The 16,617-nt window shown below is 41.6% G+C and overlaps 1 protein-coding gene across 2 annotated transcripts in view; it reads right to left on the reverse strand.

Annotated features, from left to right (window-relative positions):
• Positions 1-16,617, reverse strand: part of ITPK1 (inositol-tetrakisphosphate 1-kinase) — a 118,685-nt gene that overhangs the window by 78,766 nt on the left and 23,302 nt on the right. Inside the window, exon 3 of one of the 2 annotated variants that reach the window (XM_015865245.1) lies at positions 13,699-13,723. The exons of the other annotated variant lie outside the window; for it this stretch is intronic. Coding sequence (XP_015720731.1) covers positions 13,699-13,723 — 25 coding nt within the window. The remainder of the gene's footprint in view (positions 1-13,698; positions 13,724-16,617) is intronic. 2 annotated transcript variants of the gene reach the window in all.

The following is a 16,617-nucleotide window of genomic DNA, read 5'->3' on the forward strand; positions in this document are numbered from 1 at the left end:
ACACCACTGGCATCCACACCTCATAAAGATGCTACAAGAGACAAAGGTAGGTTGTGAATGGGATGCTCTGTCATATTTATTACCACAATCAGTAAATGACAATGAGACTTTAAGGTTCAACAGCATCATTGAAACCTCTAATCTTTACTGCCCTGCCCTCCTCTACACATCCCATAACCCAGGATAACCCCAGAAAAGCACCCAGCCCAGTCATCTCCGAAGTGCACTGGTAATGAGCACTGCACCGTGGGTAGGGTCAACCTTTGGCCTTCCTGCCATCGGTGGCAATTTTAAATGCTTTACTGCCTGCATAAGCAAAGTTGAGGAACAGATGAAATATGCTGAGTATGACTATATTTGTCAAGTGATATACAGCAGGAATTTCTTCTATGATTAAACTCAACAAAATATATGCATCCATGTAAGATATCTCACCGTCTTTTTTATGCCAAGAAAAACAACGATGACAACAACAAAACCACAAACACAAAAGAAAACCACATCACTGTAGTTTACTCTCCACAGCAAATCACCTTCCTCTTCCTCCTCTTCTGAAGCCCCTTTTGGTCACCTCCAATGAATCCAAGGTGTCCCGTGGTCACTGCCACAGCAGCCCCATGGTGCTCACACCCCTATCCTCACCAAAGCAATAGGGCAAAATGACGAAACAACCAGGGAAAACAAGCTCTTACCATGCAAAGGGACGCTGCAAGCTACAGAACACAAACAATACAACTATGCATCAGTTCTGTTGGGAGAAGTGCTTCCCTACAACACCAAGGGCCTTAAAACCCTTTTGATCAGTTCCAGTCTCCTAAATCCCCGATGAAGCCCAGAACAACACCGCCTGTTGGCCAAAGTAAGGCCCACAGAAATTATGCAAGTTATCCAAAGCTTCCCACTTGGGAACAGGAACAAGTATAACTGCTCAGAACACACACCACAAACTAACTTAAACACCTGGTTTTGCTTTGCTTCCCTTAGCCAGTTGTCTGCTGCCTTCAGTGAGAACAGCAGGACTCACAGATAAACCAGGCAGACAGATACCTCAAGGAAACTTCTCCATCTCTTCACCATATTGAGGGCCTGGCTTTCCCAGCACATGCTTCCTCCAGAGCTCTTCACTTCACTCTACCTGGAAGCAAAGCACTGCAAGGTGCGCTTCCATTCCCAGCCTTGCATTTGCAGAATGATAAATTAAAGCTTATAATAGACAATTTGTCCTAATGCCCTCCTGTTTGATAATAGCTTTATGATAGAGATTAAAAGGCAAGAACTGCAGGAAAGGAGGTGACAGCACATTCTGCCTTGTCTTCCTGGTAAAGTTTCCAAGTCCTCCCTCATCATGAGATGAACAGGAGACAGAAATACAGAGCCTGTCAAGGAGCAAAAATGAAGATTCACCCAGCAAATATTAAGAATATATACAGGAGAACTTAGTTGTTTTCTTTTCTGCCTAAAATAAATGTCTCAAATAAGTGCTTCAAGTAACTTTCAAGTATTAAAAATAGGTTATGAAACACTGGTGCCTTTAAGCTGTCTCCTTCTAGGGAGATGTTCCCAGCTAACATGATGGGAAAAATGAAGACCCAACAGCAATTCATTTCCAACTCATCCTATAAATTACATTTCTTTACTTCAATCTCTAATTGACCTATGAGAACTACACATAAGTTAACAACCGACTACACAAAGGTGATGACAGCACAGTAGCAATTATTTATTTTTAACCAGGGAACATAAAAGTTTCTCTGCTTCATCCTGTGCCTGCAGGAGGGGTGGCCTCTGTTTTCCTGGTAATAAAACTTTTCTTTCCCAGTCTTTCTTTATGTTACACATACCAAGCTTGTGACTTTAGGCTGCTATTTCAGAATCAGAAAGTTCTCAGAGTTTTGGAGAAAATGCATGGTATTCTCAAAGCCATGGCTGGAGCTGCTCTGTCTACTACACACAGTCACGCACTGCAGACACACTTAACGTCAGCCTTGATCTTCCTAGGGAAATTAACAGCAGCAAAAAGGACAGAGTGACACTGACTTAAGTCCAGATCTACACTATAATTATGTATCTTATGCTCTTCATATTTACCAGTTTGGGTGGAAAAGATGCTACTATTAACACCCCTAAGAGATAACACTGCTTTTCCAGCTATCCCACATAGGCACTACCCCAGGTCCTGCATAAAGCTGCCTCTTCCAGCACAGAACATGCGGACAGGCTGATCTACATAGGTCTTGCTTGGAATTAACATTTCAGCCTTGCTCACACCACTGGCCCAGTCACTGCTGGCAATACTAAACTAAGCAACAACCCACCATTGGTGAGTGAAAATGTTAAACCTGACTTCACAAAAGACACCAGGAGATAGAGTCAGTACAAGGATCTGAGAGGTGCCTGAGCAGGAGTCTCCCATCCCTGCTCATATCATTAACGAATAGAGAAATCCCAATAGAAGCAGTGCACTTCATGACAGTCAGAAAACTTGCTGGTATTTGGAATTTATTCAGAAAGATTTCCAGCGAACATTTAGGGGTGATGAGACAAATGACAGGACTCCCACATAAGACTGTTCAGAAAGGCCGTCTGCATTCTGCATTCATATTTACACCCAAAGGAAACAGCCAGACCATTTGGCATTTTCCATGCACCTTAATGGCAGCTGTCGGCACCTTCAAAATACAGGCTTGTTATTTTGCAATTTAACTCCCAGACTTTCAGATTAGATAACGGTCCAGTACAACATCTGACCTGTCCTATGGCACAAACCACAGAACCTCCCCTCACCAAGAGCTCCAGCATAACCAGTGACCTGTCAAAACACTTAACTTTGCAGAAATAAGAAAAATAAGAAAAAAAATTCCATGTTGATTAGCTTCAGCTAACTGGGAAGCTAACCTGAGGTAAAGGAATAACTCTAAATGACTATTTTCCCCTGATCAGAATCTATCATTTCCGCTGCATTGCTGACAAATGTTATAGGCTCAGCCATTCCCTCTAAGCCATATCCAGAATCTACAGAAACATCATGAAAATCTGGGGCTGGCAGACACTGCAGCTGGTCCCCATCCTGCTTAGGTCTGATATTCAGTAGTGGCCTCGCATTCGACATTCTGTAAGAAGACTGATGGCTGCAATGCTACCACAAACATTAGCATGCTCTTCCACTGTCTGATACCACCAAGTACTCCAGCTTTCAGCCCAGGTAACAAATGGGGTGCTGAGCTCTCTGTCTGCCTACCCCAAGAAACAAGGCGCTGCAGAAACACAGCAGAATGAGCTAAAACTCATCCAGCAAAGAGCAAGAGAGGACAATCCCTACATGCTGGAGGACTGTTCCCAATTCAACAACGACACCTGCATGAATTAACAGCTTTTGAGTAGGTTTGTGGTCACATACAGGCAGTGATATGCCTGACCTGTAGTAACACAGCTGTAACCTGGCTCTCCCAGGGATGCTGCGGCTTTCCAACGTGGCATGGAGCTCAGGAACCTTGTTGTTAAGTCCAGCTGAGAAACAAAGCCTGTCCCCTGCAACACCACCACAGTTTTGCAACCTCAAAATGAAGAGCTGGCTTGCCTCCAGCAAGAACAAGCACAGGGCAGGCCCCAAAGACATGTCCTTCTGTACAGCCTGTTCTGAACACCCCAGCAGAGACATCCGTGAAGGGAAACAAAGACGAATGCGGAGCCAGTGTGAAGAGTGGCTTCAAGTTTGAAATTTACCCTTCTGAATCTGTCCTTTGGGCTTACCCTGCTTCTGTGAGCTGCAGAAGCACCCAGTCAAAAGGAAGTCAAGTCCCACATTCAAAACTTAAATAAGCCAGCAAAATTCAAAAAGAGATTACATGCAAGCAATGAGTAGCGAGTCGTAAATATCCTTGACATAAATACATGCTTCCAATACGGAGATTAAGAAACTCAAACATTTTTGTAGACATGCTATTGCTACGTTTTGAGTATCTTATTCCAGAACTATAACACATTAAAAAGTATCATCTGGTGTTTTCAGTGTTAGTCTTAACAGAGCATATACACAAAGATGATTTTAATGGTCTTTCGTTTTAGAGTTAGCTGGTATAGCATCTATCCTTTTACACACCTTTCTTAATCAAATGCATAGCTTTTGAAATAGGTGAAAGGATAAACACACGAGACGTTAGATATTCAAGTATACAGTGGTTCACTGATCAACACAGAAGTCAGACAGGAGAGGTAAGTCTGCTACAGAGTTCCAAAAACTAGACTGAAATCGCAGGAACACACACTATGTGTTTCTATATGTAAACAAGTGCAATAAGAGCACTTAAGTGAAAGCTCTAACCACAACCACTTAGTTCATAGCTTGTCATTTCCATCAAACACAAGTTCTTCAAATCACCGGCTGCTGCAAAGACCTGCAGAAAGGTCAGCACAACTTTAGATAGTCCCTTTCTGCAGTGCACAGAACAACACAACCAAGACAGGTTTTGTTTAACCTCCGCTGCCAGGTTAAACAAACTGTGCGATAACCTTGCCCAAAACAGCCGGCATGTGTAAAGGCATAGCTTGCCCCAGCTCCTTATGGCTGGTTTATCTTAGATAAACCCATGACCTTGACAGACCAGTGAAGTACGATTTTCAACACCTGTAGCGTTATGAACAGAGTAAGTGAGTAGCATTACAACCTTCAAAACATCAAAGTATGCTACACCCACAGACCTCAGATTCCCAAGGCTTAAAATACGTTACAGAAACTGTTTTCATTTTGCAGATTGACAGAGGATTCAACTCTCTTGCTGCACATTCCCAACTCACAAGGTTACCTTAAGCAGAATGAGTTAGCAGTTGATGAAAAATGATGCCCTTTGTTAAGTTTACCTCCCTTTTTAGCTAAGAGCATCACTGCTCATTCTCAGTACCGTGTCTTCATACCTTCCGTGCTACAAAAGCAAATTTCATAAGACTGTTTTCCAAAGAAAACAGTAATGTACCCTGTTTTCTCTGCCTTGAAAAGGCTGAATTTGAGGTCACAGGGCAAAGAACTGGAGGGACTGCAGGAATGTGATGATCAACAAACTGAATTCCACCCAAAACTCACCTTCTCTATCGAAGCTTATGTTCATACCCAAACTCTTAAAAACAACTCAGGGATCACTAGACATAAATGTAAACGCTTCAGTATAAATTATTCCTCAACAAGGCAAGAAATGGTAGAATTTCTTCAGCCTAAATTCACATCAGAAGGAAAACATGTCTATGTTCATACAGACAGATACACACATAGGTATATAAAAGCATGTCTTTTAACGCTCAGCATTTCTCTCACATGCTACAGGCCACTCAAACCAAGGTCCATAAACACAATGTCAGCTATATTCCTGTCAAGTTACTGTTTCCTGACAAACACAGATGTGGGGCATTTACTTTGTATTGTGTCCACACCTCAGAGCCTGGGAACAGTTTCTGAAAAAGTGTTTTCTGCTTGCATTCAGCTTTCATCTCCCAGTCATTTACTGGGAAGTAAAGCAAGCTACGTCATTTACGTCAAGCAACTTGTTTGTACCAATTCACAGTAATAAATGACCTGAGATGTGCAGAAATCCAAGACTTGGGAACTTCTATTCCTCAGCTATAAGTAGGTGAAGGACTAGTTAATATTTAACAGATTAAAGTTTGAGCTATTTTAATATCAAAGAGTAGTTTCCTTTGTAAATACTCAGGAGATGCTCCATTACAACATCTGCAGAACTGACATGAACATCTGTGGAAGCAGAGACCCGTCATTGCATCAGGGTGACAGCAATGTAAACAAAGACCAAAAAGTAAAGAATTTTACAGACACTGCCCCATGGAAACATGGAGCTCTTCAGTACGCAACCTGCTTTGTTTTGCTGTAAACTTCTATTTACTTGTTGTTTCTGGGTGTTCCCGTATTGTTTTAAGGCTCACCATACTAACACGAGCATGCCAGAGGCAACTTCACCATGCCATAGGCTGTTGCTAAGTGATCCTCTGCAAACACACAAAATTCTTCAGGCAAAAGAGTAAACAACCCTAATAGATTCAATGAATAAAGTTGCACCACATCAACCTTACGAAAATTCAGAAGAAATTCAAATTCACAATCACCGCCAATAATACTTTGTAAGCTTATCCACTGGAACTGAAGTGAACGCTCTAATAGCTCTTCTTTTAAATATTAATGTGATGGTAATACTGCATTAAAACTTGGCTACAGACAGATATGTCAGGGCATTAATAAAGGACATCTTCAAGACAGCATCTCCATGGACAGACTATTTTCATACACATACATTTACACTGCAATTCCTTACACAAAGCGAAACGGTCAGCACACTTGCAACACATATACTCCGTATAAAGAGTTAAGACTTCATAAGAATATTTGACTGTGGTCATAAAAAGCAATCCTCAAAAACTGGGAATATTCAGCACTGCTATAGACTCATTCAAAAAGATGCAGATGCACTGACCTAATCGTATGAGCAGCCTAAATTAGTTTAGAAGAAACCTAGCTGCCAATAATACCTAGGATAAGCAATTGCAGCATCTAGCAAAGGCAAGCAGAAGAGAACCTGGGCACTAAGCACATCTGCTGGGAAAGACCCAGAGCTGAGGCTGGTCTCCTACCCCTGCAGGCACTGGAAGCCACATAGGACAGAGATACCAGGAGACTGTAGCTGGCACAGGAGCATTGCTGCTGGGACCTGCTGGAGCTCCAGTCTGCCCTTTTGGCTCCAAGTGAGACAGCAGGAGCCTGAGGATGAACCTGCTACTAGAAAGGAGCCAATGCTCTCTCTAGCTGCTTTTTGGTCACCTAGTTCACTACGTCAGCCATTAAGGGCTTGAATGGCATGAATTCACCGCAGCAGGCTTCAGAACATCTAATCTGCTTCCCCTCTGTTTCAAACTGCTTTGTTCCCACAATTCAAAAGAAAAACTTCTTTTCTGCTTCAAAAGAAAAACTTCTGCTTTCCCCTTTATAGCTGCTGCTCTTTTTTTAACCACTTAAGGACATTTCCATAAAAGAAGGGATATTACAAGATAAGCTCAACTAGGTCATAGGAACGAACATTTTCCAAGCTCGCCTAAAGTAAAACGATCCCTCTGCAATCAACATAAATTCTCTATGAACAGCAGTTAGCTCACCCTCCAATCTTTGAGATCATAAAGGCAGTGAGCAACCCTAACACAGGAATTCCATGCTGCTAAGGCTACAAGACAGCAGTGTTGAGCAATGAAGATTCTTGTGCAAGAAAACATTTTCAGATGCACTTAGACCTTTGAGTAAAGGAAGCTTTTGGCTCCAATCAACAATTTACTATGAAAACAAATCTGAAAAGCTTTTCTCTGTTTGCAAATTCAGGCAGAAACTCCTCTGCAACAGTTGTTTCCCTTACATCTCAGTCTCTTAGCTCAGCCCTAATGGCATCTTTTCCATTCCCATTTTCAGATGACTCTGTCAAAACACTGTAAATAACTAGTATGCATTTGGGCAAGGGAAGTTTTATTTAAAATAAAAATTCTTCACTAACTACTGAAGTAATTGCCCACGTTAGAGCAAATACTCATCTAACAAGGACATGAGATCCACGTAATGCATGTAGCAACTTAGATACAAAAGCCCTCTGATTCAGGGAATCATACCTCTTGGGAAACTAAATGAGAATACTCTAAATTACTGAAGCAACCTTACGTTGAAAAGTTGTGATCAGTGAAATTGAGTGAGGTGGCTCAGATCCTAAAATAACAGCCAAGGGAACAGGACAAGTCCTGGATGTATTCTACAGACTGAACACAGGCTTGGGTTCATTCTGCTTAAAAGCACAACTGGAATCAGAAGGCACCTGGAAACTAAGCCTCCTAGGAACAAAACAATACAACTTTATGGAAGAGTTATCAGGAGTAGTGCAGACCCCGTACTTGGTCAGCAGCACAACATCTTCAGATATTCTAACAGTATCATCCCTGATGTGAATCTGAGCAATAGATACGAATTCCTGCAAACCTGATAGGAGAAGGAGGCTTCTGTCTCCAGGCTCCCTCCAGAGTCAGTGAAAGGAAAGTTAACTCCAGACCTGAATCCTGTCTTCAGAAAGAGCTGTTCAAAAAGAAGGGCCCTATTTACACCACTTACTAATGGGACCACTTAGGACTGATCATCCCTCCTGAGATATCCAATGAATATTTCAATCCATTTATTAATAATTGCTGGACCACCCTTGCTCCTGCAATAGCCAACAGAGAACACCACTCATCTCATTTAGGAAACTGAAGCAGCCATCTCCTATTTGACAAGCAATGTGAGATAAGAGAGATGCAAACAAACAACAGAAAAACCCTCTCAAATTTTCCATAGATGTGACATCGTGTTAAGAAGAAACATTTTGGATTACACACTTCCACTTCATTTTAGAGAAACTATGTTTATAATCATCTGCATTTCTACTGGTTCTCTTCCCTCCTCATCAGTCTCAGAAACTCCCACCCTAAGCAATTAACTGCACTGCTTTTGATCAGTAGCAAACCCTCTCAAAATCTATAAAGACAGTGATTAAAAATAACTTACCAAGAAATATACAAGAGCTTACCATTAATATGCCAGCACACAGCAAAAGTTAAGAAACTTTAGGCCTGCTGTCCTTAAATACCATATTTCATTAACTCATCATTCAATCTTATTTAACTGTGAAGCACTACAAGACAGAACAAGCATGCAATAAAATGGATCTTCAGATGCAAACATCTCAGATCACAGCTAAGATCAAAGAAGTAGTTTTTGCAGAAGCTGAAGAAAGGAAGCGCCAATAGTAAAAGACTTCCCCACACTTCACTGTTTTGATTGTATTCTTCCTGTGAAACTGCTGCTGTGCCAGTACCCATGATTATTCTCCTTTACACACTCATTTTACTCTACATCTGCTCAATTCAGGTATCTCAAAGCAACTTAAGTGGCATTCCAGTAAATGGAAAGATATCTTCACTAGAAAGCAGAGATAGACTTTTTAAAAGAGTGCTCAAAGTACCTGCAATAAGCAGGGTATCTCCCCACTGAAATCTCAGTCCCATTATAGTCAGAGAAACCTTTTGCAGAGCTTCCAGAGCGACTAGACTTCCAACCAAAGCATCCCAGCTCCCAGCCTTCAGCACTGGTAGGCATCACCACCTCATCATGACATATCCAGGAGATGGAGTTTAGCAGAGAAGGCTTCACAGGCCAAAGCAGCACAAGCTCACACTTAGAGGCTACTCACTACAGACTTCTAAATCTTACTAATGTTTTCACTGACCCAAGAAATCCTGGCAAGTAACTTCAGAGTCCACACCTCACCCAAAGTTGGTGGGAATCAAAGTCAAAAGAAAGCAATTCAAGCAGTCTGTAAGAGACTGTGCATCTCTGAGCCACAAACACCTTCTCTCAGATCTCACATTCACCCCCAAAGAATAAAGATCTAACAGTATTGACTTAATTCTTAAAAATTAGACAAAGTAAGTGCTTATTTATTTAATCTGTTCAATCCACATGATGGAAACGTTCTGTTGCTTTCTCTCCCTTCCCTGCCCCACCACATATATATTTATTCTTCTTCCCCACTGGACCAGAAAGGGCCACGCTGTACCTCCCTGACCAACTGCTGATGCAATAGGTACGTACGTGCCAAAGCCATCCCTCTGTTCTGGAACCTGTGCTCCATTTCTGCTGGACACGGAGGCTCTTTAGGTACCAAGATGGTCTCCTGGAGTAGGATCTCCCTTTCTGAGAAGAATCAGAGGCCTGGCATTTGTTTTTCCACAGTCCCACTATTCCTGGGGTACAAAGCTACAACTTTTGTTTATTATTGAATCTTCTTATTTTTTAAAGACTTTGAGGCTTTCGAAATGCTAAGTAGTATCACTGTGTGCTTCTGTTCTAATCTTCTCAAGACTTTACCCAGCTGCCCTCACCTCCCAGAGCACACAAAGCACCCAGACAATCCAGACTAAGCAGGGTTGGAGGGTTTTCACAGCATCGTTTCCAAAAATGCAATACAGACAAAGCTGACTGCCATACTGAGGGGAACATGCACTGCAACGAGGGGCTGGCATGCATGGAAAAATAAAACTTTCATCTCCCTGTGCTACAGGGCCAGCTCTCCAACATCTCAATAAACCTGCTTGCTTTGGAACCTTTCCAGTCACATCTTTCTGTATATGCTGTTGGATATATACTTTATAAGCTCTCTTCTTGTTAGAATGCTGCTGTTCCGAGCTGATTCCATTAATACTTCATGTGAAAATAAACCTCTCTGCATTTCAAGAAAACAACTGTTCCCTGGCAACAATTAGTGGAAACTCTTGCCATTGGTATTTCACTTTGATTGAAGATTTAGGAAGGGGGGAAGGAACCCTCAATTCTCCTTTGCTGTCATCAGTAAAACCCACAGCCCAAAGGACAGTTTTGTTTTCTCAAAAGTAAAAGATTTCAAATATCTCAATTCCCAGAGGGCTGAAGGGAAAGAGAGGAAAAACAAAACAGCAGACTAGACCATTGTAACTACTACAATCAGCTGTTCCACACTGAAAAACATGTTGTCCTCCGTATCCCACTGCTATTAAAAAATGTGCAGCTTGAGATACAATGACTAATCCCACTTTTATAGCCAACCAACTAGAACATCTCTCCAAGATAAAGGAGAGCATTAGTGCTTGTCAGAACCAAAAATACACACGGAAAATAGGAAATCTTAACTATTATAAAATCTGAAAGAAAAAAAAAGTGAGCTAGAGCTCTAGGAAAGCCTGGGCGTGGATGTGCTCAAAAGGGCTTTGAAGTCCCGAGAAATATGAAGGCTCCAAACTCTGTCACACAAAGACGGAACTGGCAATTTGTCAGAAGCCAAAGGGCTGTGGCTAATTATCCTGGATTTGCATAGCTTGTGAAACAAAAATAAATGCATGTCCCCATCAGAGGTACTTGTGATGATTTCCACTTCACTGCACATGTTTTCAATCTTACATTCTTCAAACTAAGCCAAACAGATTTTTTCCTGAAAAAATAAGGTATATGGAGAAGTTCTTTCTTTTCCTCACCAATGCACGGTCATAAGGAATAGAATACTCTACTGGCTGAAGAAAAGCTGACAGTATGCAAATCTAAATTTGGCACTGTAATAATTTTGAGGGGTGAAACTGAACAAAACCAAGCTTTTAAAAAAAAAGTTCAGAAACATGTTTATGTTTCAGGAACTGTTCAAAACCCATATTTGCTAGATTCCATTAATAGAAAAGATTTATTTACTATGGTTAATGCCTAATTAGCCAATCATTGCATAACTAGGTAAGTTTTCCCCCTGAAACAGTGATGATAGAAGTTAAGAAAGGCTTTTGTTGAAGCACTTAATGCCCTGGCAGCCTAGTGCCAGCGCCAAGCTGCTGCCTGCCCAGTGGCCTACAGGCCATGGTACTACTGAGGCTCTGGGTACATGTTACCATGCAAGGCATCATCACAGCTGACTACCTCCTCAAGTGGCTGTAGCTGCAAGAGGCTGGGGGAGCTGATAAGAAAAAAACAAATCAGGATGACAGGGAATAATACAGGGTCTGAGCACCCACACCTCCTCAGACATCTGAGCTGTGCCCTGTTCCATGCAGCCCTGTCAGCACAGCTGCCAGAACACCACTGGGGCTGGAAGAGCAACAGCATTCCTGTAGAGCTTGCATACGGCCTTCAGTCCTTTTTTGTTTTGTTTGTTTTTCAGTTCCCAACTTAAAAATGGAACAACCTTACCTTCCAACTTGCTACTTTTAACTGGAAAGCATGTATGCATTCAGGAAAAAAAAAAAAAAGGAATTTATGAAAAGAGAAAAACATAATCAGTATTTTGGGTTTCAAGTTGCTTGTCTTTTACCATGCGTAGAGCTGGTTTCTCTTGAGACTGCTCACACCAGAGCAGGTTCTTTAAAGGAGAAGCAAGTGAAAGAAACCCTGCTGCTCAACACAGGCAAACAACATTCCCTGTCAGATAAACTTTGTCCGGCAGATCGGTACCAAGATATTCTCTACCTAAAAGCAGAGCTAGAGGAACAGGCAGTGCAAGGTGACAAAAGCCAAGCTTTCTAGGAATAACAAGCAAGCAAAGAGCAGATGTCTGAGATATCCCCTGCTACTACAAGTACATGCATTAGCATGTACAAGGCAACATGCAGGCCAGCAGTGATAACACATGGCCATCCATCCAGCTCTAGCAGAGCATCAGGCATCAATATTCCAGGTACGCCCCTGGGGCACAGATTCCCAATACAGGTTATTGTGGCATCTTGACAATGCTGTAGAATTTGAAACCATTTAAGTAACTCTGCGAAGTCCTGCCTAGTTCTGTCTAAATGTTTCCCAAATGCTCTTTGAATAAACAAATTCTTTCCAATTATTTTGTGAATATCTAATGACTAGCCATTGAGTTACATAAACATCAGCAAAACAACCTAAATAACTAAATGCATTTGTGCATCCTGCATGCATTGATACATCAAAGACTCAAGTAACACGTTGAAAGACAGCAACTTTAGCCCAAAAGGTAAAACAGAATCTGTTCTCTGTTTATTTAATCATAGGATCATTTAATTCATTTCATACAGTCACAGCTTAAGTGCACACAGCAGGAACTAGGCACGTACAACAAATGCAGACAGTGGATTGTAAACCAAAGAATGACACAAATACAGGCTAGCTTTCTTCTTGTGCTGCTTGTTGAGGATGTGCTCTGTATATGTTGATTGTACTTATCAATCCAGAGGTACTCTAACAGAACTTATAAAAGAAGCTGCTTCTTAGCTCTGAGCAATAGGAGGCACAAGCAAGGAAGATGCTGCTGTAGTGGTGAAAGGGTACTAGAATTAAGTCTAAATTCAGCCACTAAAATACGTGCCTTCTTTGCTCATAGTACCATGCAGTTCACAGATAACCAGACCTACTAGAAAGACATTCTCCAAGGCTAACTTTTAATTTTTTAAAAGCCTTTATTGACAAGATTTAGAATCATATGGATTTATTTTTTTTTCTTTTGAAGTGTTCCTACTCCTTGTTGGTGTTGAGTCACAAGGACATAAGAGCAGCATCAATTATCAGTTAGTAATACCCACTTTTCCTCTACTGAGGCAGGTTTGTTTCTGCAACTAGGACATAAGAAATAACAGGACAAGAGGGAATGGTCTCAAGTTGCATCAGGGGACATTCAGTTTGTTATGTTAGGAAAAAATTCATCTCAAAAAGAATAGTGAGGCATTGGAACAGGTTGTGTTCCCAGGAGGTGCAGTCACCATCCCTGTAGGTGCTCAAGAAATGCAGAGATGTGGCATTAAGAGACATGGATTAGTGGGCATGGTGATGATAGGTTGACAGTTGAACTCTTCAGTACTGCTTCTCTGCTCCCTTGGCTGTAAAAACACTACTACCATAACTGTTTCAAAGGCCAGCTCCTGTATCTGCTAAATCTGACCATCTTTAAATAATGTAAGCACAGACTAATATCACCTAATCAAATCTTATTATTTAATAGAGACAGGAAAAAGCCAACCTTGTCTGCACTTTCACTTTGACACCTGTACTAGATGGGCTTGATACATAGTTGGCCAAATGGAACCCACTTCTTTTCCCACAACCAGTATTGATAGCAGAGAAGTGAAGAAAAAAAGAAAAGTAACTGAGTAGTTTTCACTCACCTGTACAACTTCCACTCCTCTTTTCCTGAAAAAGAAAAAAAAACAAAAAGGTTATTGTTTGAATGTGGGAAAAACACACAGCAAACATTGATGGTATAAGGTTGCTTCGTACTAGAACGCAAATGCTAAAAATCTGAATTTGCTAACTGACACTCAGTAAAGCATCTGTTCAGTTCTATTCTGCCTACGAAGCACCTTGGCAGTTTCTAAACCATGGCCTCAGCATGGACATGGGACATGCACTGAGCAGCTGTCCTGCTGGGCCCCATGCAGCTGCCCTGTGGGCAGAGGTGGGAAGCAGATGACGCGAGGGAGAGAGCACCTCAATTCCCATCATACATCAAAAAGCTCAGAACTAAAACTAGCAAAGCCAGTTCAGTCCAATCCACTCCACTAGTATAAGAATTGAGATTCAGGTACACGCAGCCAGCAATGTTCAGTCACTGCATTTGACAAGTTATCAAGGAAAACAAACCATTTCTGCTTTAGTCTGGAGAGCAGAACTAAGTATCTGGCACAAAGCCCAGTCATTCCTATTCCATGCCACTTTCCCACTACATGAGGGCTATTTAAATACATTATGAACTTCTCCTCACTTTGAGGACATAAGGAATTTAGTTTAAGAATCAAAAGCCTCCGCAAGAACACGACTAGAATCTCTTTTTCTCATTCCCACTAACCTCATACATGAAAATTAAAGACCCTTGCTGGAGAGGTCACAGAGCAGTGCTGCCTGACTGTCCCAACACCCTCTTATCTATGAGTGCCTATATTGCTGTGCACAGTCACAACTGTTGGCTACTGCTGAATGCACAATGGCTCTTCCAGTTTTATCCCCAATACAGTAAGTCTTTCTTTTGGAAGGCCATTACAAAGATGCCCAAAGGGACAGGCAATCCATCAGCATCTATGACATAAATTTTTCCCTTCACATGCCTGGAGTTTCTCTGGCTGAAAAGCAGCCTGCATGCACTGCACAGTCACAACAGAGCTCATCGTTGCTCAGCAAGGAAATTAAAAAGAAAATGAAACCAAGCACCTCTTACAGAGAATTTCAAAGCCCTCTTGCAAATAACAGTGGCCTGTAAATGGTGGGTGATTGATGTGTTGCTATTAGAGTGTGGGAAGCATTGCTGCAGAATGGCACCTGAGGCCAGCCAGATGCATTCCAATTATGCTCTGGGAAGAAAAAGACTCATGTAGAGAAAGAGTTAATAGCCAAATTGCTGAAACAATAACTTTCACACAGCTCAGGGAGATAAACACGAAATACAAGGTAGGAAGTGTTGTGTGCTTTTTGTGTGTATGTGTAAATGAGCGCTGCAGCCCACTCGAGAGGCATTCCAAGTACTGTAAGCTAAGACTTAAAATAACCAAACCAGTTACATTTTTGCTGTGTCTGCTCTGGAGTAAACAGAGCAACTCAAAACTGCCATAAAAATACACCAGGTTTCAGCAAGGACTACTCCAGAGCTCCTTGAAGGACGGCCTCTGATGGAAAAGGCTGCATTTTTTGCCATGCCTACACACAATGAATAAGTTTTGTCCCACTTTAAAGAAGAAAAATGCTTGAAAGCTGGTTGCCAAAGCTACTGGAGAAGGAATTGGCCTAAAGGCTTTCTAGAATGACCCCCAAAATGGACTCTGCATATTTACTGGGATTTACAGAAAGTGACTGTACTGCATCAGCAGAAGGTAGAAGCCAGCCTACAACTTTTGTTTAACACACAAACAGCGACAAGCATCTGGTGCTGAAGACACTGTCACACACTTAATGGCTATGGGAAGGAGGAAGAGATCAGCAAGGTTGGCTTGCAGCACTGGCTCTTCCATTTCTCAATGGGGGACTTTCCCCTTCGGTTATCTGAAATATTAGAACTACTGACACTTAAACCCAGGAGACAAGAAACCACAGAAGTCAGATCCTGCCTGAGGAAGGGCAGTGGAGTTTTAGAACTGATCTTCTACCATAGTCTCAGACTAAGTGGAACAGTTTTGGTTGTTTGCTTCCTTTAACATTCAAAGTGAACAGTTTGAACTAATTCACCTCCAATTTAACATCTTGGACTAAAATACCATAGAGAATGACAGTTAAAAAAATTACTATATATAATGTCAAACATTACAGCCAGGGTTAAATTTAGTAGCGTATTTTCTGCTGTCTGGTCTGAGTGACAGATTGAAAAATGGCAAGCAATTTACAATTTGAGAACAAAAAAGCAATCATGATACCTGCTTTAATAGCCCAAGCAGTTATTAATGCATGCAGTGAAGTTCATTTTCTCAGATACGAGGATGTTTCACCCCCAGAAGGTCCCACTTAGAAAAGTAGCAAACAATAACATATTGCTTTGACATAAAACATAAAAGCATTTTTTGCTTTCCAAGGGATTTGCATAAATATTAATGAACCAGAGTAAAAACAGCATCCAGTCAGATTTTCCACCTGAAATTGTCAGGCACTGAGGATGGCACCCTACAAAAAATACCAAAGCAAAGTGCAAAAATCAGCAAACACTGGCCACCCGCAGCCTCACAGACATCCTGTTTTTCTCTTCCAAGCACAAAGGCGAGCTCAGCTAATTTGCACGAGTTTTTCCATCAGCAGGGCACCCTGCATTTCTGCCAGGGAATATTTTGAGGTTCCATGCTTTTATTACCTTCCCTCACTGATGGATGTACACTACTGCCTATGAGAGAAGCAACCAGACAGAAGCTGCACAGGAGCACGTGCTGCTGGGACACACAGGCTTACAGTCATGGGTCACACTGAAGTTAGCTGAAGGCACCTGAAGAGCTACAAGATTTGGAAGTAACATAAGAATTCTGGTTTTGTATTTGCTTTGCACCCAATCTATTAAGCAGGGAATTAATCAGAGGTAATTTTGCTAATAGAAATCCAGCTTTTCCTTTTAGAAA

The sequence above is a fragment of the Coturnix japonica genome, chromosome 5 (genome assembly GCF_001577835.2).
Source record: "Coturnix japonica isolate 7356 chromosome 5, Coturnix japonica 2.1, whole genome shotgun sequence".
NCBI lineage: Eukaryota > Metazoa > Chordata > Aves > Galliformes > Phasianidae > Coturnix > Coturnix japonica.